We start from the raw sequence: 23381 nt of genomic DNA on the forward strand, positions 1-23381 counted from the left end.
TGTATGCTCGAATAGCTCATGTATCAACTAGGGCTGTCTGTATCTTCCATGTTAGGCGGGTTATTCTCAAGAGGAGTGGACTCCGCTCCTCACTCACGAGATAAAGGGCTGGTCACCGAGATGCCCAGTCCCATGCTTTATGCAAACTATATCAAAATAATTTCAAACAAAACTCACCTTGGGACCTGATGTATGTTGGAGGCACTCGTTGTTTCGAGCAAGCCATGAATTGATGTTTTTTGGTGGAGGGGGAGTATAAACTTTACCATTCTGTTTGGGAACCACCTATAATGTGTGTAGCATGGAAGATATCGCCATCTCTTGGTTGTTATGTTGACAATGAAAGTATACCGCTCAAAATATTATTCACCTCTATTCCAAAACCGAGCTCTGGCACCTCTACAAATCCCTACTCACATCTGCGAAGGGCCTATCTATTTACTTTTATGTTGAGTAATCACCCTCTTATTAAAAAGCACTAGCTGGAGAGCGCAGCTGTCATTTGCATTCATTACTGTTAATTTATATTGGGTGTGACTATGATTGGATCTCTTTTACCATGAATTACAATGTCTAGTCAGTCCTTGATCTTTAAAGGTGCTCTGCATTTATGTTTTGCGGTCTCAAAAAGGGCTAGCGAGATACCATCTTGTTATATCATATTATCATTGTTTTGAGAAAGTGTTGTCATCCGAGATTTATTATTATGGCTTGCTAGTTGATTATGCTATTGATATGAGTAAACATGAGACCTGAGAATTGTCGCAAATGTGCTTAGTTATAATCTTTGCTGAAAACTTGAATGCTAGCTTGACATATTTACAACAACAGCAGCAAACAGAGTTTGTAAAAGTTTTTCTTTATTTCTTTCAGTTTGTCAACTGAATTGCTTGAGGACAAGCAAGGGTTTAAGCTTGGGGAGGTTGATACATCTCCAACGTATCTACTTTTCCAAACACTTTTACCCTTGTTTTGGACTCTAACTTGTATGATTTGAATGGAACTAACCCGGACTGACGCTGTTTTCAACAGAATTGCCATGATGTTGTTTTATGTGCAGAAAACAGAAGTTCTCGGAATGACTTGAAACTCCACGGGATATCTTACAATAAATAATAATAAATCCTCGCCAAAGATGAAGACCAGGGGGGCCACACCCTTCTCACGAGGGTGGGGGCGCCCCCCCTGGGGCGCCCCTACCTCATGGCCCCCCTAGAGACCCCCCGACTCCAACTCCAACTCTATATAACTGCTTTCGGGGAGAAAAAATCAGAGAGAAGAAATCATCGCGTTTTACGATATGGAGCCGCCACCAAGCCCTAAAACCTCTCTGGAGGGCTGATCTAGAGTCTGTTCGGGGCTCCGGAGAGGGGGATTCGTCGCCGTCATCATCATCAAACATCCTCCATCACCAATTTCATGATGCTCACCGCCGTGCGTGAGTAATTCCATCGTAGGCTTGCTGGACGATGATGGGTTGGATGAGATTCACCATGTAATCGAGTTAGTTTTGTTAGGGTTTGATCCCTAGTATCCACTATGTTCTGAGATTGATGTTGATATGACTTTGCTATTCTTAATGCTTGTCACTAGGGCCCGAGTGCCATGATTTCAGATCTGAACCTATTATGTTTTCATCAATATATGAGAGTTCTTGATCCTATCTTGCAAGTCTATAGTCACCTATTATGTGTTAAGATCCGTTAACCCCGAAGTGACAATAATTGGGATACTAACCGGTGATGACCGTAGTTTGAGGAGTTCATGTATTCACTATGTGCTAATGCTTTGTTCCCGTTCTCTATTAAAAGGAGGCCTTAATATCCCTTAGTTTCCATTAGGACCCCGCTGCCACAGGAGGGTAGGACAAAAGATGTCATGCAAGTTCTTTTCCATAAGCACGTATGACTATATTCAGAATACATGCCTACATTACGTTGACGAATTGGAGCTACTTCTGTGTCACCCTATGTTATGACTGTTACATGATGAACCGCATCCGGCATAATTATCCATCATTGATCCGATGCCTACGAGCTTTCCATATACTGGTTTACGCTTATTTACTTTTCCGTTGCTATTGTTACAATCACTACAAAATACCAAAAACATTACTTTGCTTTCATTACTCTTTTGTTATCGTTACCATCACTATCATATTACTTTGCTACTAAACACTCTGCTGCAGATACTAAGTTTCCAGGTGTGGTTGAATTGACAACTCAGCTGCTAATACTTGAGAATATTCTTTGGCTCCCCTTGTGTCGAATCAATAAATTTAGGTTGAATACTCTACCCTCGAAAGTTGTTGCGATCCCCTATACTTGTGGGTTATCAGCGATGCCCGTAACCCGCGCGCCCACTAAGCCCCCCCCCCTCGTGCCACTGGTAGTGGGGGCCCCCTGAGAACGTTTTAAAAAAAATTAAAAAATAATAATTAATGAATAATAATTAATTAAAGAATCAATTAACTTAATTAATTTTGATTAATTAAACTAATTAATCATAATTAGATTAATCTAAAAACTAATTAAACTAACTACTCTTAGTTAATTAACTAGTCAATGACAGTGGGGCCCACCCCCTAATTAATCCTGATTAGGTTTTAATTAAAATGTGCCACTGACCAGTGGGACCCATTGGTCAGGTTGACCAGTGAACCTTGTTGACTGCTGACGTCATGATGACATCAGCAAACACTATTCTAGATAATGTTGGATTAAATTAATTAAATAAATGCTAAAATTAATTTAAATCTTTTAAAATTAATATAAAATAAACCGTAGCTCGGATGAAAAGCTTTGTACATGAAAGTTGCTCAGAACGACGAGACGAATCTGGATACGCAGCCCGTTCGTCCGCCATGCATCCCTAGCATAGCGAACACACAACTTTCCCCCTCCGGTTCATCTGTCCGAAAACGCGAAACACCAGGGATATTTTCACGGATGTTTCCCCCCTTCACCGGTACCACATCATACCGCGTTTGGGCACACCTAGCATCACGCTTTGTCATGTCATTCATCGTCATGCATCTGTTTGCTTAATATTTATTGTTTCTTCCCCCTCTTCTCTCGCTAGACACCGAGACTGACGCCGCTGCTACCCAGTACGACTACGGTGTTGACGACCCCTCTCTCTTGCTAGAGCAACCAGGCAAGCCCCCCCCCCTTGATCACCAGATATCGCCTACTCTTCTCTCTACTGCTTGCATTAGAGTAGTGTAGCATGTTACTGCTTTCCGCTAATCCTATTCTGATGCAGAGCCTGTCATTGTTGCTACAACTGTTGATACCTTACCTCCAATCCTAAATGCTTAGTATAGGATGCTAGTTTATCATCAGTGGCCCTACATTCTTGTCTGTCTGCCATGCTATAGTATCGGGCCGTGATCACGTCGGTGTTGATCACGGGTATATACTATACCTATTACACATGATATATATTGTGACTAAAGTCGAGTCGGCTCGTTCAGTACCCGCGGTTGATTCATGAATTGGAGGCTGGAAGGACATACTTTCCCGACGGCCCTCTGTGTGGATCTTTGTGGCGGAGCGACAGGGCAGGTTGAGACCACCCAATTGAGAGGTGGGCCTGGCCCTGGTCGGCGTTCGCGTTGACTTCAAGATAACACGCTTAACGAGATCTTGGTATTTGATCTGAGTCTGGCTACTGGCCTATACGCACTAACTAACTACGCGGGAACAGTTATGGGCACTCAACGTCGTGGTATCAGCCGAAGTCGTCGTGACGTTAGCGACTGAGCAGCGCGCGCCGGGTTGGACCGCGTAATGCAACTTCCTTTGTAATGGAGGTTGCTAGGTCTGCTTTTCGGCCGCCCTCGCAATGTGCAGGTGTGCAATGAGCGATGGGCCCAGACCCGTGTGCCATAGGATTTAGACTGGCGTGCTGACCTCTCTGTTGTGCCTAGGTAGGGCTGCGACGTGTTGATCTTCTGAGGCCGGGCATGACCCAGAAAAGTGTGTCCGGACAAAGGGGATCGAGCGTGTTGGGAAATGTGGTGCACCCCTACAGGGAAGTTAATCTATTCGAATAGCCGTGATCTTCGGTAACAGGACGACTTGGAGTTGTACCTTGACCTTATGACAACTAGAACCGGATAATTAATAAAACACACCCTTCCAAGTGCTAAATACAACCCGGTGATCGCTCTCTAACAGGGCGACGAGGAGGGGATCGCCGGGTAAGATTATGCTATGCGATACTACTTGGTGAACTTACCATCTACTCTCTTCTTATGCTGCAAGACAGAGATTACCAGAAGCGTAGTCTTCGAAAGGACTAGTTATCCCCCTCTTAAGTCGGCATTCTGCAGTTCAGTCCACATATGATACCCCTTTTCCATTTGATACCAATGCATACATATGTAGTGTAGCTCCTTGCTTGCGAGTACTTTGGATGAGTACTCACGGTTGCTTTTCTCCCCCTTTCCCCTTTTCTATACTCGATTGCTGCGACCTGACGTTGGAGCCCAGGAGCCAGGCGCCAGTGTCGATGACGACTACTACTACTCGGGAGGTGTCTACTACTACGTGCAGCCCGCTGACGACCAGGAGTAGTTTAGGAGGATCTCAGGCAGGAGGCCTGCGCCTATTTCGATCTGTATCCCAGTTTGTGCTAGCCTTATTAAGGCAACTTGTTTAACTTATGTCTATACTCAGATATTGTTGCTTCCACTGCCTCGTCTATGATCGAGCTCTTGTATTCGAGCCCTCGAGGCCCCTGGCTTGTAATATGATGCTTGTATGACTTTTTATTTGTAGAGTTGTGTTGTGATATCTTCCCATGAGTCCCTGATCTTGATCATACATGTTTGCGTGTATAATTAGTGTACGATTGAATCGGGGGCGTCACAAGTAGCTACCTATCTCTCTGCTAATCCGGTTTTTCATGGCAGAACCAAACATATTGAAATTGACTTTCATCTTATGAGAGAAAGGGTTGCAGAGAAGAAACTGGAGATTAGGTTCATTACCTCTAAAGATCATGTAGCAGATGGCTTTACTAAAACACTGTCGGTCAAACCATTTGAGGAGTTCAAGAGAAATCTTAATATAGGATAGTTGAGATTAAGGAAGGGTGTTACGAATAGAGATAAATCTTCTATTGTAATCTCAACAGACACTATCCTCTCTCTCCCTCTCATATCTATCTTCCTCTCTGTAACTACCGAATCCTAGCGATCGGTTCTTCCTTGTACGCCACGGCAGGGGTTGTTCCTACCTCATATTAATATATAAACCGTGGCTCCTATCACGAGGAGTAGGAACGCTTCCATCTAACACTCTAAATGCTGCCGGTTTGAAAGTTTTCTAGCCTGGATCGTTTCAGCTAGCAGCAAAAAAGCGCAAGGCTAGACCGAAGAATCTTGATCAATTTACTAGCAGCGGCAGAATACGTACTTGACTTGCCTGGATCTAGCTTTGCTCTGAATCGATTCTTTGGCACTTCCTTCATGGTGTTGCCGTTGTGGCGTACGTCATGCACGCCCCATCACCCAAACTGCGGGGGAACGCCATGTTCATGACGGTGTCTACCGCATGCTCTCGAGCTGCTGGTACATGCCAACAAAGGAGGACAAGACGACATGGCGGTGTTCAAGTACCGGCCGGTTGAAGCTGTTGCTCGTGCCAGGCGCTGGTGGAACCACGTTGTTTCCCATGCTGCTGATTGCATCCGTGCGCGCCCGCGAGGAGGCGCGAGGGTGGAGAGCGGGCAACTACTCCCGGCATGGCGGTGCGATATTGCTCGCGGCGACGGTGGCCAGGTTCGTTGCTACCCGTGGGAGAGGACAAGGTATGGCCTGCAGTTCCGATTACTAAACAGTATAATTAAGAGCATCTCCACTAGCCCCCCAAGAAGCCTTCCCCGGACACTTTTTCACCGCTGGCAAGTAAAATTCCTTCCACTCGTCACCCCAAAAGCCCAGTTTTCGCCGGATTCGAGGAAAAATACGGCCGGCGAGCACAGGCGAAACCCAGCCCCCCGGGAGGCAGCTGGGGACGCCGGCACTCTTACTTTGCATGCAAAATGGCCCACTTTCAGTGTCTCAATTGCCTCTCTCCTCTCTCTCTCTCCCTCTCTTTTCTGTAGGCCCACCCATGTGCTCACACTCCCCCATCCCCCACCCACTGAAGCAGGCACGCACGGGACGGGACAGGCACGGCGAGCAGGGCGCCGGAGCTGGGGCACGGGGGGGCGTCACGGCGGGCGGGTGCCGGAGCTCGCGGGGAGGGCGCCGGAGTTGGGAGGCGGGGAGCTCGTCCATAGCGTCCTGCTCGTCCATGGCGTCCTGTCCACGGCGCCGGCCGCGGCGGGAGGCGGCATCGGAGCCGGCCAGGCACGGGAACGGGCGCTCCTCCTCGCCTTGACCCCTTCCTCAACCTTGACCCGTCGTCGTAGTCGCACGCACCCGACGAGGCCACCACAGACGGTGCTTCGATCCCGCACGCCCTGCATGTTGTCGCCGCGCTCAGCCCGCCCCCGGGCTCTCCTGCCTGCGCCCGCGCCATGCCCATCCTTGCCCGCGTCCCGCATCCACTCGCCGGCCGAACCCCTGCTTTTGCCGCGGCCCAAGCTCCGGCTGTTGGCCGCGATGCGCGCCCGTGCCTCGCGTAGGCGGCCGTCCCCTGGCCGCACCCCACTGCTCCCGTCGTCGTGCGCTGCGCCCGCAGCTGCCCTTGCCAGTGCGCGGGGGCAACTGCTGCTGCTCGTGGCCGCAACCTGCTTCTTTGCCGCTGAAGCTCTGCTGCTGTTGCCTTCTTGCTACTGCTACTTCTTGCTGCTGCTGCCGCTGCATAGCTGCTGCCGCCACTTGCCGCTGCTGTTTGTTGGTCGCTCTAGGCGTGGTCGTGGCCGGGGCGGCGAGGCGTGGGCGCGGGACAGGGTGGCCGCCGTAGGAGCTCCTCCCAGCTGTTGTTGGGTGGGGGCACGACTGAAAGAAATTCCACCCCCACGCAAATATGTTCACCGGCACCTCCCCAGGAGGCTGAAAAAATGCCTCCTGGGAGGCGCAACAGCTGAAGATGCTCTAAGCTAGCCAAGAGCCTTTACAGCGCTTCAAGTCTCTCAGCCACCAGATCACGCAGTTGAACGCACCTAATTTTTCAGTCATTGTGCCAATCGCGTCCCCCGTATCTGGGCCACTGCTCCGCAGACCTACTTGGGCTCTCTCCTGTTAATTGGGCCAACCAACTGCGAAACACTATAGGCCCATAAAATAAGAACACTATTCCTGTGCGATGCTTCCCATCTCTCTCTCCCACATAGCACGGTCTAAATTTTAAAATCTTGTTGTGCTTAATCAAAGTTTCAAATATCATGCTATGGCAAATATCAGGCTAAATTAACTCTATAGAGCATTTGTTATTACCACTAGAGGAACAAGACATAACATTGCATATAATTGTTTTGTTATCTTTAGATTATATGGAGTTCTATGAGAAGAGTTCCCTTCTCAGCGATGGCGTCAGTCCTCATCGAATTAACAACAAAAAACTGAGGGTCAGGTTAGCAGAAAACATGACTTTACAAATTATTGATTAAAAAACTATATGTACAGTAAACCTTTTCTACAAACCACTGATCAGCGGATGAAAATATTGAGCACGTTGATGCCACAAGGGTTCCACCTTTTGCCGATATGGCGTAACGGTCGCGAGAGATAGCATTGTGGCATGTTCTGCGCATCATGTGGTGGCACGATTAATCACATGACCAACGAACAATGTTACAATAATTCTGCCGACAATCAAAGGATTCCACATTTTATAAAATAATTATTTATTTATTTAGCGAGCGAGAGGATTAGCCACTTGACCAAGAAGCAACACTGCGTCTGTCCCCTCCTCTACCACGGCAAATAAGAAAGGCCGATCTGCCACGAAATCTACTCCATGCCCTGGTCCTGCACTACCTAACCCGATGACGGCCGTGGCAGCGGCGGCCACGGTGCCTACCTCGTCCACCTCGATAGTGGCCTTATGGTACACCCCGTTGATGGAAAGCCCTTTCCCGCCGGTCATCATGCCCGAGAAGTCGCCGCCTTCGAAAGCCGTAGTGATACCAAGCTTCCGCATGTCAGATGACGCTTCGAACTCGGACGTGAACTTGAACTTGGGGACCATTAACCGCCCGACTGGAACCTTCCCTGTCGGCGTGTGCGTCTTGATGAACTCTGGCGTCGACACGGCCTTGTCGTACAGATCGGCGAGACTAACAGTGTCCCTGTCCGGTAATAGGATAAGCATGTAGAATTCAGCTTGCTGCTCCACGTCGTTCTTGTACGGCAGCTTGAGGGCCCTGAAACCCGGGTAGACCGCGATGTGCTGTGACCGGCTTGTGGTCATGGATGGCACGCGCACGGTGGTGCCGCCGGCTGGGATGTGGAACGGCACGGTGGAGACGTCGAACGGCTGTGACCACGCCTCTTTGAAGTAGAGCGCGTTGGCGAGGACGACCGCCGTGCTGGAGTTGACGGAGCCCGGAGGCAGGACTTCGATGATGTGCTTGTTGGTCGTGTCCGCCACGAAGGCGTTCACGCGCTGCCTCGCCTGCTCGGCCCCCGACACAAAGTCCACGGATTCTGCCGTGGCGTTGTACCGCGACACGGCGATGGCCGTGAACTCTGGCCTTAGCGCCAGCATCCGGTCCATAGTAGCCGGAAACGGAGAACGGTGGGCCGTCCCTCGATCCCGATTCATCGACCCGGGATCGGATTCGGGAACAAGGTCGGATTCAGTACGATTCGATGAAGATTCGGCGTCCCCGCAGCCTGCTCCTCGATTCAGGTTCAAGGAACCAAAAGCCAAAACGCGAGGCATAATTTACTCAGGCCGTCGTTTCTTTTCTCAAGGACTCCTCGTTCTTCCTTCAGTCCATTAATTGCAAGGGATCCATTAACAGCAAGGAATGCTGACCATCAGGGAGTCGTCGTTTTTCAGGAACTGCGTTCCTCGACCATGGTACCGTACCGGGTTCATCGTACCCAAACGGATTGAATCGCGTCCTCGCTATAAAAAAATCGTTCGAGAGATGTATACTCTCGTTGTACCTTATTTTTTTCAGCCACCGACTCTCGTCCCTCGTTCCCGTTCCTCGTTCCAACCGTACCGAAAACATGGCAACTATGATCCGGTCCACCCACACGCCGCTGGCGAAGGACGTCTGCGCTAGGCCGTTGAGCCTGCCGACGAGCTCGGTCGCCGCCGCGCGGTGCAGCTCGTTGAGCGACGCCGACCTGAGGAACCGCAGGAGCTCGTTAACCGTGTCGCCCCGCGTGCCGGCGGCCTCCTTCGCGAGCGCCGCGTGGATGGACAGCGGCGAAATGATGAAGTTGCGCGCCGTGCTGCCTTTCGCCCGGATGCCGGCCTCCCTGGCGAGGGCCACGCACGATGCGTTCCCGATCGCGGACGCGGAGTCGACACCAGGAGCTGGAGGCGCCTCGGCGAACAGGGTCGAGCGGAGGCGCCATGCAGCAAACAGGGTCAAGAAGAGCACGAACCTCCCGATGGGCGACATCGGAATCGCTGCGCTTGGCCGTGTGCTTGATCGCGCCTTCGCGGTAAGATTCAGAAGGGACCACAGCTCGATCAGATGTTGAAGGCGATCAGCTTCAGACAGAAATCAGGAGACAGGCGGCGGGCAGAATCCCTGCGAGCGACCACGCGTCTGGGTTAGGGTTAGGTGCACAATGAACTACTAATATGCTGTTGAGCTAATTATCAATTTATTTATGGAAACACACTTAACCGACTTAACACTTCCCTAAAAAAATACTTAACCGACTTATCCTTGAAAGGAAAAACTTGACCGACTTGAGCGGCTTCTCGCTTCCTTCCGGACGTCAGCTTCCTCCACGATTCATCTATACTGGAGTAGAAAGTTTGTCACGCGCTTTGCTGCGTCAACTTTTTGATTTGAAGTAGCCACATATATTTCACGAGAAAAACGGACTACAAAGATTACATCACCACAAGAGACATACATAAATGTATGCAGTTTTACATCAAAGACTCCACAGGAAGTAAAACTAAAATTTCACCCGGCAGAATCTTGTGCCATGCCGAAACGTCGTCCATCTTCACCTTTCACAGTCACCGAGGCAACACTGAAGAAAGAGGGGAGTTGCCGTTATATCCAGACCTGTAGGAGCACCTTCACTTACAATGATGCTTTTCGAGCCGATGAAACGGACCGCCGCAAGCGACGAGATCGAGACTTTGTGGCACGTCGGCCGGGGTTCTTCCCCGTGTCCGCTAAATCCCAGCGCTGTTAACTTCATCAAATGTGGTCGAAGAAGATGAATGTCACTGCTTGTCTCCATCCATGCACCCCACTGCAAGACACCAAACACAACTGCAATGGGCGATACCAACCAACGCCACCCTCGTGCGTCGTCCAGCGGACACAAATCTCACCGGAACTAGAGACTGGCAAGAAGACCGAGCCACCTGCTCCTCGGTGCCGCCCATTAGAACATCACCAAGATGGAGGAAAAGTAGAAGCAGATTATTCCAACGCGGCGCCGTCTTCACCATTGATGCAGTACCTCTGACAGAAAACTATGCCAATCCTATCTACGTACCAAGAAGATCATCGGGTCCCCACCCGCTCCCGCCACTAGAGCGGCAGATGGAGAGGACAAGGACCCGTGGCGTCACTGTCGTTGAGAGAAGGCAGGAGATCGCCTGTGGCATCTTCATATGTATATACGGCAGGACAACCTATCACGTCTAACACATAGACATGCATTAATCATGCCTGTTGAGATAAGGTCACATAAACGTCAAGGACATGTAAAATTAGTTTGGCAGCCCCCTTCTATGATAGTATTCACTACAGGGAAGTCACATGTTGCCGTATGGCAGGCCGTAAGTCTGAGTGCAGATACACGGGTACTCAACTTACATTCACATAAGCCGAGTATGGAATGGCAAACACACGGCAAAAAAAGTGACTCGGCTTATGTCCAAATAAGTCGAGTGGGTCGAAAAAAGTTTCTCAACTTGCGTACAATACTCGGCACATAGAACAAATGCGCTCGGCTTAGAGTTAGGGCTCGGCAACTATTATTTCCATGTGGAGATCATGTAGACCACAAGCAGCTCCATGATGGAGCTAGATGTAAGGCGAGTACCCGATAAACGGCACTCGGCTTACAGGTACTCTATTTTTTGCAAACCTATTTTGTAGTGCAAAAAATGATTTATAATGTGGTGCATTGCATTTATATTTACTCATTGCATGTTATTTATTTTCCTTTTCCTTATCCAGTCTGTTGGGTTAGTTTTCATCTCCCTTCTGATGGTCCAATTTCACCATCTCTCTCCAATGAATAACACCATTTTTGCAACTTTAAAGTTGTGGGTTATTGCTCAAACTTGGTCTGTTATGTCACCATGACCTACCCTATGACAAACTAAGAGGAATTCATCATGGTCTACCCCATCTCGCTGCCCGTTGATGTGGCTTTAAACTGCATGGTCGCGGACTCTTCTTCTTTCCGGTACAAATTTGACTTATACATGAAATTTTTACAGACAAATCTTCACGATACAAACCTGCATGGTCGCGGACTCTTCTTCTTCTTCTTCTTCTTCTTCTTCTTCTTCTTCTTCTTCTTCGTCTTCTTCTTCTTCTTCTTCTCCTTCTTCTTCACTGCATGGTTGTGTACTCTTCTTCTTCTTCATGTGTAAAATTAACGTGTCTCTAGTTTGGTTCTATTGTGGCACCTGACATGGGCTACGTAGGGTGGTGCTTGAAACATGCCAGGAAGTCCAACGACTCTGGGAGTCACCCCAGAAATCAATCGGCGTCCATATTCTAAGGGAGATGAAGGAAGTCAGTGCTTTTGTTCCAGGCTTATGAGCTGCGGTTCTCTAGTCGTCTCACTAATTCGGTAATTCGGTGGCTCCCCGCTTAGCTATGCATGCTTTAGCCATTTCTATTATTTCTCAGTTTTTCGATGTAATCCTTGGCTGCCTAACTGAGTGTGTGCAGTCTGACATGCTTTCGCCTATTGAATAAAGTGCCGAAGGGCGTCAGCTTAAAAAAAGTTAGGTTCTATTTTGGCCATAATGAGAATGCATCGAACCATGCATTACCTTTTTTAGCTCACATATGTCGTAATTCGGTAGCTATTACTATGTGATATTGTAGCCTTACCTTCCGTCAACTTCTTATAGTTGAAATCTTTTCTCTTGAGATTTTTTACCCTCAACCCACAAGTTATCTCCTTAAGCAGTTTTGCGTGAGTCTAAACTCTAGAGTTCTGACTAACAGACAGTGTTCAATTCTGTGGATCAAACACTTTAAAAAATCACAAACACATGATTTAGATCTAGGAGTGTTCGTAACCGGGCTAGCCAGTTTTTGTATATATCATCGCCTATCAATTGTTTTGTTGTTGTACGGGAAATTTGTGCCATGTTTGGTTCTCTTTATCTGACATAGTTAAATGATGCCCTCTTTTTTTGCTAATGAAATGAATATATTAATCAACCAGAGTCATTACAATCTTGTTGACACAACACGTCAACATCGTCAACGGCAGAACGTAACCACACAGCAGTTTTGGGCAATGTTCTACCCATCAGCGCAAGAGAATGGCTGACTTTATTTTGGTCACGTGTGACGATTTTTATTTCATGCTGGCGTGAGGCCAGCTGCTTCTTAGTACTCGCAAGCATTGCTACTATCTGCGATCTGTTCACCTCAGGTTCCTTGAACATGCGAACTAGCATAGCGCAGTCCGACTCCACAATAAGGTTCTCTGAACTCTGTGCAAGAGCGAAGTCAACCCCCTCCATGAGAGCTGCAGCTTCAGCCTCTAGGGCATTCGCACACCTTTGGATAAACCTGCAGGACGATGAAGATAATGGATCCAGTGTGATCCCGGAGCACCATTCCGGCACCTCCTGTGCCATCCTCACCACTCCATGTGTTGGGGAACGTAGCAGAAATTCAAAAATTTTCCTACGTAACACCAAGATCTATCTATGGAGAGACCAGCAACGAGTAGAAAGGAGAGTGCATCTACATACCCTTGTAGATCGCTAAGCGGAAGCGTTCAAGTGAACGGGGTTGATGGAGTTGTACTCGTCGTGATTCAGATCACCGATGATCCTAGTGCCGAACGGACGGCACCTCCGCGTTCAACACACGTACAGCTCAACGATGTCTCCCACGCCTTGATCCAGCAAGGAGAGAGGGAGAGGTTGAGGAAGACTCCATCCAGCAGCAGCACAACGGCGTGGTGGTGATGGAGGAGCGTGGCAATCCTGCAGGGCTTCGCCAAGCACCTACGGGAGAGGAGGAGGTGTCACGGGAGGGAGGGAGGCGCCAAGGGCTCAGGTATGGATGCCCTCCCTCCCCTCCACTATATATAGGGGCAGGGGAGAGGGGGGAGGCGCAGCCTTGCCCCCTCCTCCAAGGAAGGGGTGCGGCTAAGGAGGGGGGAGGAGTCCATCCTCCCCAAGGCACCTCGGAGGTGCCTTCCCCCTTTAGGACTCTCCCCTTTTTCCTATATCTTGGCGCATGGGCCTCTAGGGGCTGGTGCCCTTGGCCCATGTAGGCCAAGGCGCACCCCCTACAGCCCATGTGGCCCCCCGGAGCAGGTGGCCCCACCCGGTGGGCCCCCGGGACCCTTCCGGTGGTCCCGGTACAATACCGATGACCCCGAAACTTGTCCCGATGGCCGAAACAGGACTTCCTATATATAAATCTTTACCTCCGGACCATTCCGGAACTCCTCGTGACGTCCGGGATCTCATCCGGGACTCCGAACAACATTCGGTAACCACATACAAACTTCCTTTATAACCCTAGCGTCACCGAACCTTAAGTGTGTAGACCCTACGGGTTCGGGAGACATGCATACATGACCGAGATGATCTCCGGTCAATAACCAACAGCGGGATCTGGATACCCATGTTGGCTCCCACATGTTCCACGATGATCTCATCGGATGAACCACGATGTCAAGGACTCAATCGATCCCGTATACAATTCCCTTTGTCTAGCGGTATGGTACTTGCCCGAGATTCGATCGTCGGTATACCGATACCTTGTTCAATCTCGTTACCGGCAAGTCTCTTTACTCGTTCCGTAACACATCATCCCGTGATCAACCCCTTGGTCACATTGTGCACATTATGATGATGTCCTACCGAGTGGGCCCAGAGATACCTCTCCGTTTACACGGAGTGACAAAATCCCAATCTCGATTCGTGCCAACCCAACAGACACTTTCAGAGATACCCGTAGTGTACCTTTATAGCCACCGAGTTACGTTGTGACGTTTGGCACACCCAAAGCACTCCTACGGTATCTGGGAGTTGCACAATCTCATGGTCTAAGGAAATGATACTTGACATTAGAAAAGCTTTAGCATACGAACTACATGATCTTGTGCTAGGCTTAGGATTGGGTCTTGTCCATCACATCATTCTCCTAATGATGTGATCCCGTTATCAACGACATCCAATGTCCATGGTCAGGAAACCGTAACCATCTATTGATTAACGAGCTAGTCAACTAGAGGCTTACTAGGGACATGGTGTTGTCTATGTATCCACACATGTATCTGAGTTTCCTATCAATACAATTCTAGCATGGATAATAAACGATTATCATGAACAAGAAAATATAATAATAATCAATTTATTATTGCCTCTAGGGCATATTTCCAACAGTCTCCCACTTGCACTAGAGTCAATAATCTAGTTCACATCGATATGTGATTAACACTCAAGGTCACATCCCCATGTGACTAATACCCAAAGAGTTTACTAGAGTCAATAATCTAGTTCACATTTACCATGTGATTAACACTCGATGAGTTCTGGGTTTGATCATGTTATGCTTGTGAGAGAGGTTATAGTCAACGGGTCTGAACCTTTCAGATCCGTGTGTGCTTTACAAATCTTTATGTCATCTCCTAGATGCAGCTACCACGTTCTATTTGGAGCTATTCCAGATAACTGTTCTACTTGGAGCTATTCTAAATTGTTGCTCCATTATACGTATCCGGTATCTCTACTCAGAGCTATCCGGATAGGTGTTAAGCTTGCATCGACGTAACCCTTTACGACGAACTCTTTTACCACCTCCATAATTGAGAAAATTCCTTAGTCCACTAGTTACTAAGGATAACTTTGACCGCTGTCCTGTGATCCATTCTTGGATCACTCTTGTACCCCTTGACTGACTCATGGTAAAGCACACTTCAGGTGCGGTACACAGCATAGCATACTGTAGAGCCTATGTCTTAAGCATAGGGGACGACCTTCTTTCCTTTCTCTCTATTCTGCCATGGTCGAGCTTTAAGTCTTAACTTCATACCTTACAACTCAGGCAAGAACTCCTTCTTTGACTGATCCATCTTGAACACCTTCAAGATCACGTCAAGGCATGTGCTCATTTGAAAGTACTATTAAGCGTTTTGATCTATCCTTATAGATCTTGATGCTCAATGTTCAAGTAGCTTAATCCAGGTTTTCCATTGAAAACACTTTCCAAATAACCCTATATGCTTTCCAGAAATTCTACGTCATTTCTGATCATTAATATGTCAACAACATATACTCATCAGAAATTCTATAGTGCTCCCACTCACTTCTTTGGAAATACAAGTTTCTCATAAACTTTGTATACACCCAAAATCTTTGATCATCATCAAAGCATACATTCCAACTCCGAGATGCTCACTCCAGTCCTCAGAAGGATTGCTGGAGCTTTGCATACTTATTAGCATATTTCAGGATAGACAAAACCTTCCGGTTGTATCACATACAACCTTTCCTCAAAAATCGTCGAGGAAACAATGTTTAGACATCCTATCTGCAAGATTTCATAAATAATGCAGTAATTGCTAATATAATTCCAACAGACTCTTAGCATCGCTACGAGTGAGAAAGTCTCATCGTAGTCAACTCCTTGAACTTGTAGAAAAACATCTTAACGACAAGTCGAGCTTTCTCAATGGTGACACTTACCATCATTGTCTGTCTTCCTTTCAAAATCCATATGTACCTAACAGCCTTACGACCATCAAGTAGTTCTTCCAAAGTCTACACTTTGTTTTCATACATGGATCCTCTCTCGGGTTTTATGGCCTTGAGCCATTTATCGGAATCCGGGCCCACCATCGCTTCTCCATAGCTCATAGGTTCATTGTTGTCTAGCAACATGACCTTCAAGACAGGATTACCGTACCACTCTGAAGTAGTACGTATCCTTGTCACCCTACGAGGTACGGCAGTGATTTGATCCGAAACTTCATGATCAATATCATAAGCTTCCACTTCAATTGGTGTAGGTGCCACGGGAACAACTTCCTGTGCCCTGCTACACACTGGTTGAAGTGATGGTTCAATAACCTCATCAAGTCTCCACCATCCTCCCACTCAACTCTTTTGAGAGAAACCTTTCCTCGAGAAAGGACCCGATTCAAGAAACAATCCATATTGCTTTCGGATCTGAATTAGGAGGTATACCCAACTGTTTTGGGTGTCCTATGAAGATGTATTTTATCCGCTTTGGGTTCGAGCTTATCAACCTGAAACCTTTTCACATAAGCGTCGCAGCCCCAAACTTTCAAGAAATGACAGCTTAGGTTTCTCTAAACCATAATTCATACGGTGTCATCTCAACGGAATTACGTGGTGCCCTATTTAAAGTGAATGTGGTTGTCTTTAATGCCAAACCCATAAACTATCGTGGCAGTTCGATAAGAGACATCATGGTATGCATCATATCCAATAGGGTGCAACTATGATGTTCGGACACACCATCACACTATGGTGTTCTAGGCGGTATTAATTGTGAAACAATTTCCACAATGTCTTAATTGTGTGCCAAAACTCGTAACTCAGATACTCATCTCTATGATCATATCATAGACATTTTATCCTCTTGTCACAATGATCTTCTACTTCACTCTGAAATTACTTGAACCATTCAATAATTCAGACTTGTGTTTCATCAAGTAAATATTCTCAACATCTACTCGAATCATCTGTGAAGTAAGAACATAACGATATCCACTACATGCCTCAGCACTCATTGGACTGCTCACATCAAAATGTGTTGCTTCCAACAAGTTGCTATCTTGTTCCATTTTACTGAAACCGAGGCTTTTCAGTCATCTTGCCTATGTGGTATGATTTGCATATCTCAAGTGATTCAAAATCAAGTGAGTCAAAACGGTCCATTTGCATGGAGTTTCTTCATGCATATACACCAATAGACATGGTTCGCATGTCTCAAACTTTTCAAAACCGAGTGAGCCCAAAGATCCATCAATATGGAGCTTCTTCATGCGTTTTATACCATTATGACTTACATGGCAGTGCCACCAGTAAGTGGTACTATCATTACTATCTTTTGACATGAAAATGTGTATCACTACGATCGAGATTCAATCAACCATTCAGGTTTAATGCTAATCTTGATGGTAGAGGGAGTGTGTGATGTTTGATTACATCAAACTTGGAAACACTTCCAACATATATCGCCAGCTCACTTTTAGCTAGTCTCCGTTTATTCCGTAGCCTTTTGTTTCGAGTTACTAACACTTAGCAACCGAACCGGTATCTAATACCCTGGTGCTACTAGGAGTACTAGTAAAGTACACATTAACATAATGTATATCCAATATACTTCTATCGACCTTGCCAGCCTTCTTATCTACCAAGTATCTAGGGTAATTCTGCTCTAGTGGTTGTTCCCCTTATTACAGAAGCACTTAGTCTCGGGTTTGGGTTTTACCTTGGGTTTCTTCACTAGAGCAGCAGCTGATTTGCCATTTCATGAAGTATCCCTTCTTGCCCTTGCCCTTCTTGAAACTAGTGGTTTCACCAACCATCAACAATTGATGCTCCTTCTTGATTTCTACTTTCGCGGTGTCAAACATCGTGAATACCTCAAGGATCATCATATCTATCCCTGATATGTTATAGTTCATCACGAAGCTCTAACAGCTTGGTGGCAATGACTTTGGAGAACCATCACTGTCTTATCTGGAAGATCAACTCCCACTCGATTCAAATGATTGTTGTACTCAGACAATCTGAGCACAAGCTCAACAATTGAGCTTTTCTCCTTAGTTTGCAGGTTAAGAAAATCGTCGGAGGTCTCTTACCTCTTGACGTGGGCACGAGCCTGAAATCCCAATTTCAGCCCTCGAAACATCTCATATGTTCCGCGACATTTCGAAAAACGTCTTTGGTGCCTCAACTCTAAACCGTTTCACTGAACTATCACGTAGTTATCAAAACGTGTATGTCAGATGTTCGCAACAACCACAGACAACGTTCGAGGTTCAGCACACTGAGCGGTGCATTAAGGACATAAGCCTTCTATGAAGCAATGAGGACAATCCTCAGTTTACATAATTGCTACTATCAACTTTCAACTAAATTTTTTTTTCTCTAGGAACATATCTAAACAGTAGAACTATAGCGTGAGCTGCGACATAATTTGCAAAATCCTTTTGACTATGTTCAGGATAATTAAGTTCATCTTATGAACTCCCACTCAGATAGACATCCCTCTAGTCATCTAAGTGATTACATGATCCGAGTCAAACTAGGCCGTGTCCGATCATCACGTGAGACGGACTAGTCATCATCAGTGAACATCTTCATGTTGACCGTATCTTCTATACGACTCATGCTCGACCTTTCGGTCTCCGTGTTCCGAGGCCATGTCTGTACATGCTAGGCTCGTCAAGTTAACCCTAAGTGTTTTGCATGTGTTCCGAGGCCATGTCTGTACATGCTAGGCTCGTCAACACCCGTTGTATTTGAACGTCTGAATAAAACACCCGATCATCACGTGATGTTTTGAAACAGCGAACTGTCGCAACGGTGCACAGTTAGGGGAGAACACTTCTTGAAATTGTTGTAAGGGATCATCTTATTTACTACCGTCGTTCTAAGCAAATAAGATGTATAAACATGATAAACATCACATGCAATCAAATAGTGACATGATATGGCCATCATCACTTTGCTCCTTTTGATCTCCATCTTCGGGGCTCCATGATCATCATCATCACCGGCATGACACCATGATCTCCATCATCATGATCTCCATCATCATGTCTTCATGAAGTTGCCTCGCCAACTATTACTTCTACTACTATGGCTAACGGTTAGCAATAAAGTAAAGTAATTACATGACGTTTAAGTTGACACGCAGGTCACAAATAAATAAAGACAACTCCTATGGCTCCTGCCGGTTGTCATACTCATCGACATGCAAGTCGTGATTCCTATTACAAGAACATGATCAATCTCATACATCACATATATCATTCATCACATCCTTTTTGGCCATATCACATCACATAGCATACCCTGCAAAAACAAGTTAGACGTCCTCTAATTGTTGTTTGCATGTTTTACGTGGCTGCTATGGGTTTCTAGCAAGAACGTTTCTTACCTACGCATGAACCACAACGTGATATGCCAATTGCTATTTACCCTTCATAAGGACCCTTTTCATCGAATCCGATCCGACTAAAGTGGGAGAGACAGACACCCGCCAGCCACCTTATGCAACTAGTGCATGTTTGTCGGTGGAACCGGTCTCACGTAAGCATACGTGTAAGGTTGGTCCGGGCCGCTTCATCCCACGATGCCGCCGAATCAAGATAAGACTAGTAACGGCAAGCATATTGAACAATATCGACGCCCACAACTACTTTGTGTTCTACTCGTGCAAAGAATCTACGCAATAGACCTAGCTCATGATGCCACTGTTGGGGAACGTAGCAGAAATTCAAAAAATTTCCTACGTAACACCAAGATCTATCTATGGAGAGACCAGCAACAAGTAGAAAGGAGAGTGCATCTACATACCCTTGTAGATCGCTAAGCGGAAGCGTTCAAGTGAACGGGGTTGATGGAGTCGTACTCGTCGTGATTCAGATCACCGATGATCCTAGTGCCGAACGGACGGCACCTCCGCGTTCAACACACGTACAGCTCGACGGTGTCTCCCACGCCTTGATCCAGCAAGGAGAGAGGGAGAGGTTGAGGAAGACTCCATCCAGCAGCAGCACAACGGTGTGGTGGTGATGGAGGAGCGTGGCAATCCTGCAGGGCTTCGCCAAGCACCTACGGGAGAGGAGGAGGTGTCACGGGAGGGAGGGAGGCGCCAAGGGCTCAGGTATGGATGCCCTCCCTCCCCTCCACTATATATAGGGGCAGGGGAGAGGGGGGAGGCGCAGCCTTGCCCCCTCCTCCAAGGAAGGGGTGCGGCTAAGGAGGGGGGAGGAGTCCATCCTCCCCAAGGCACCTCGGAGGTGCCTTCCCCCTTTAGGACTCTCCCCTTTTTCCTATATCTTGGCGCATGGGCCTCTAGGGGCTGGTGCCCTTGGCCCATGTAGGCCAAGGCGCACCCCCTACAGCCCATGTGGCCCCCCGGGGCAGGTGGCCCCACCCGGTGGGCCCCCGGGACCCTTCCGGTGGTCCCGGTACAATACCGATGACCCCGAAACTTGTCCCGATGGCCGAAACAGGACTTCCTATATATAAATCTTTACCTCCGGACCATTCCGGAACTCCTCGTGACGTCCGGGATCTCATCCGGGACTCCGAACAACATTCGGTAACCACATACAAACTTCCTTTATAACCCTAGCGTCACCGAACCTTAAGTGTGTAGACCCTACGGGTTCGGGAGACATGCAGACATGACCGAGATGATCTCCGGTCAATAACCAACAGCGGGATCTGGATACCCATGTTGGCTCCCACATGTTCCACGATGATCTCATCGGATGAACCACGATGTCAAGGACTCAATCGATCCCGTATACAATTCCCTTTGTCTAGCGGTGTGGTACTTGCCCGAGATTCGATCGTCGGTATACCGATACCTTGTTCAATCTCGTTACCGGCAAGTCTCTTTACTCGTTCCGTAACACATCATCCCGTGATCAACCCCTTGGTCACATTGTGCACATTATGATGATGTCCTACCGAGTGGGCCCATAGATACCTCTCCGTTTACACGGAGTGACAAAATCCCAATCTCGATTCGTGCCAACCCAACAGACACTTTCAGAGATACCCGTAGTGTACCTTTATAGCCACCCAGTTACGTTGTGACGTTTGGCACACCCAAAGCACTCCTACGGTATCCGGGAGTTGCACAATCTCATGGCCTAAGGAAATGATACTTGACATTAGAAAAGCTTTAGCATACGAACTACATGATCTTGTGCTAGGCTTAGGATTGGGTCTTGTCCATCACATCATTCTCCTAATGATGTGATCCCGTTATCAACGACATCCAATGTCCATGGTCAGGAAACCGTAACCATCTATTGATTAACGAGCTAGTCAACTAGAGGCTTACTAGGGACATGGTGTTGTCTATGTATCCACACATGTATCTGAGTTTCCTATCAATACAATTCTAGCATGGATAATAAACGATTATCATGAACAAGGAAATATAATAATAATCAATTTATTATTGCCTCTAGGGCATATTTCCAAAACCATGACCCGTCGATGTTCAGCTTGACCCATCCCACCGATGGTTTGCTCCATCGCTCTGGAGGGCGCCCTCGCGAGGCCGCCAGTTCATGTGGACTGCTTCCTCGTCTCCCTCCGTAGGATGTAATCGTTTTCCCTTTGGCGACGTCCGCCTTGGGGTGTTGTTGAATATTAAGCAACGTATTGATGTAGCCGCATAGGAATCTGCTAGATGCCTCAACTGGAGGTGCCGGCTTTGCATGGTACACCTCATTCCGTACGTACCAACTTCGCCATAGTGTCATCAACACAGGGAGGCGCTCATCATGGGTACATCAGTCAAGGAGATGGATAATCCACTCGGTTCCGGTGTTGACGACGGTTTCCAACTTGGGCATGGTTCAAAACTTGGTCATCTCCTTCCACAATAGCCAAGCAAGAGGGCATCTGCATAAGGCATGGAATGTGTCCTCTCGTTCCATACCACATAAAGCACACATGTCAGAAATCTCGAGCTTCCGCTTATGCTTTTTATCAAGAGTAGCCAAAGAATTTGTGGCCACACGCCATGCAAATACTCATACCTTTGGGGGAGCAGGGAACCCCCACACTGCCTTCCAGACGGCACGCGTGCCGTCCGGTGTCCTGCTCATGGCGCACATGGAAGTGCTTGTTTGCCCCTCCATGGCGGTTTTGTACGCACTATGTACACTGAACATGCCGCGGTTGTCTGGCGTCCAAGCTAGGACGTCCTCCAAACCCCGTGGGCTGGCCTTGATCGTCAATATGCACTCAACGTCCGAGACGGTGAAGTGTTGCTGTATAAGATCCACCCGCCACCTGCCGTTTCCGTCCAGGAGCTCGGACACTCGTCGTAGCCGGCATGTGCCACGTGGCGTGATAGGCCTGTAGGTCATCGGTCGTGGTAACCACGGGTCCCGCCAAATGCGGATGCTTTCACCATTTCCCACCCGCCAGAATAGTCCTTGCTTGAGAAGATCAAGGCCATGCTGAATAGCATGCCACGTGGGAGAAGCGTTTCCTGAAAATACAGTGTCCTCTAGGGACCCATTAGGATAATACCTTGCCTTCAATACCTGAGAGCATAGGGAGGCCTGCCGGGTAAGCAAACGCCAAGCCTGGCGAGCAAGCAAGGCTTGGTTGAAGATGCGGAAGTCACGAAAGCCAAGTCCTCCCTTCCCCTTGGGTTGGATAATTTTCTCCCAGACTCGCCAATGCGTTTTCCGTTGTCCCTGTTTTGAACCCCACCAAAAGTTCCTCACCAGGCGTGTGAGATCATCATACACTGAAGCAGGCAGTTTAAACACCCCCATGATATACGTGGGTATTGCCTGCAAGACAGATTTGATCAACGTCTCCTTACCAGCTTGAGATAGGGTGTCACCCCATGCCATTATGCGCTTGGACAAACTCGCCTGCAGCATCTGAAATTTTCCTTTATGCATGCGACCATCTGGTGTTGGCAATCCAAGGTACTTCCCTTCAAACTCCATTTTTTGTACCTGTAGCACTTGCCCGATCTCATTTTGTGTGTCCACAGGACAGTTATCACCGAATTGTATGAAACATTTCTGTGGGTTGATGAGCTGACCAGTAGCCCGCGTGTATCTCTGGATGATGCTCTTGACATAGGTAGCCTGAGTAGTATTTGCCTTAAAGAACAGAAACGTATCATCTGCGAAAAAAAGGTGTGAAATTCCCAGTGCTCGGTTGCATATTTTGAGGTTGGAACTCCTGTGACTCCACTCCTTGTCGCAACAGTGCAGACAATCCATCAGCAACAAAGAGGAACAAGAAAGCGGATACGGGATCACCTTGCCGAAGCCCACGCGTCGGTGCAAACGAATC

General features: G+C 47.7%; 1 protein-coding gene across 1 annotated transcript; it reads right to left on the minus strand.

Moving 5' to 3' along the window:
* Positions 1 to 7811: 7811 nt before the first annotated feature.
* Positions 7812 to 9667, minus strand: LOC123101714 (putative serpin-Z12). Its single transcript, XM_044523041.1, has 2 exons — positions 9140 to 9667; positions 7812 to 8652 (listed from the first exon to the last, which is right to left on the minus strand). The coding sequence occupies exons 1-2, from the start codon at positions 9538 to 9540 to the stop codon at positions 7812 to 7814; spliced, it is 1242 nt and encodes a 413-aa protein (XP_044378976.1). The 5' UTR covers positions 9541 to 9667.
* Between the last annotated feature and the right edge of the window lie 13714 nt (positions 9668 to 23381).

Source organism: Triticum aestivum, chromosome 5A (assembly GCF_018294505.1).
Source record: "Triticum aestivum cultivar Chinese Spring chromosome 5A, IWGSC CS RefSeq v2.1, whole genome shotgun sequence".
Taxonomy (NCBI): Eukaryota; Viridiplantae; Streptophyta; class Magnoliopsida; order Poales; family Poaceae; genus Triticum; species Triticum aestivum.

Excerpts from the sequence above, each read along its gene's own strand:
- LOC123101714 (XM_044523041.1), bottom strand. The coding sequence starts at position 9,540 with ATGTCGCCCATCGGGAGGTTCGTGCTCTTCTTGACCCTGTTTGCTGCA. Across the intron at positions 8,653-9,139 it reads GACCGGATCATAGTTGCCAT|GCCAGAGTTCACGGCCATCG; the intron begins GTTTTCGGTACG and ends GCTGGCGCTAAG.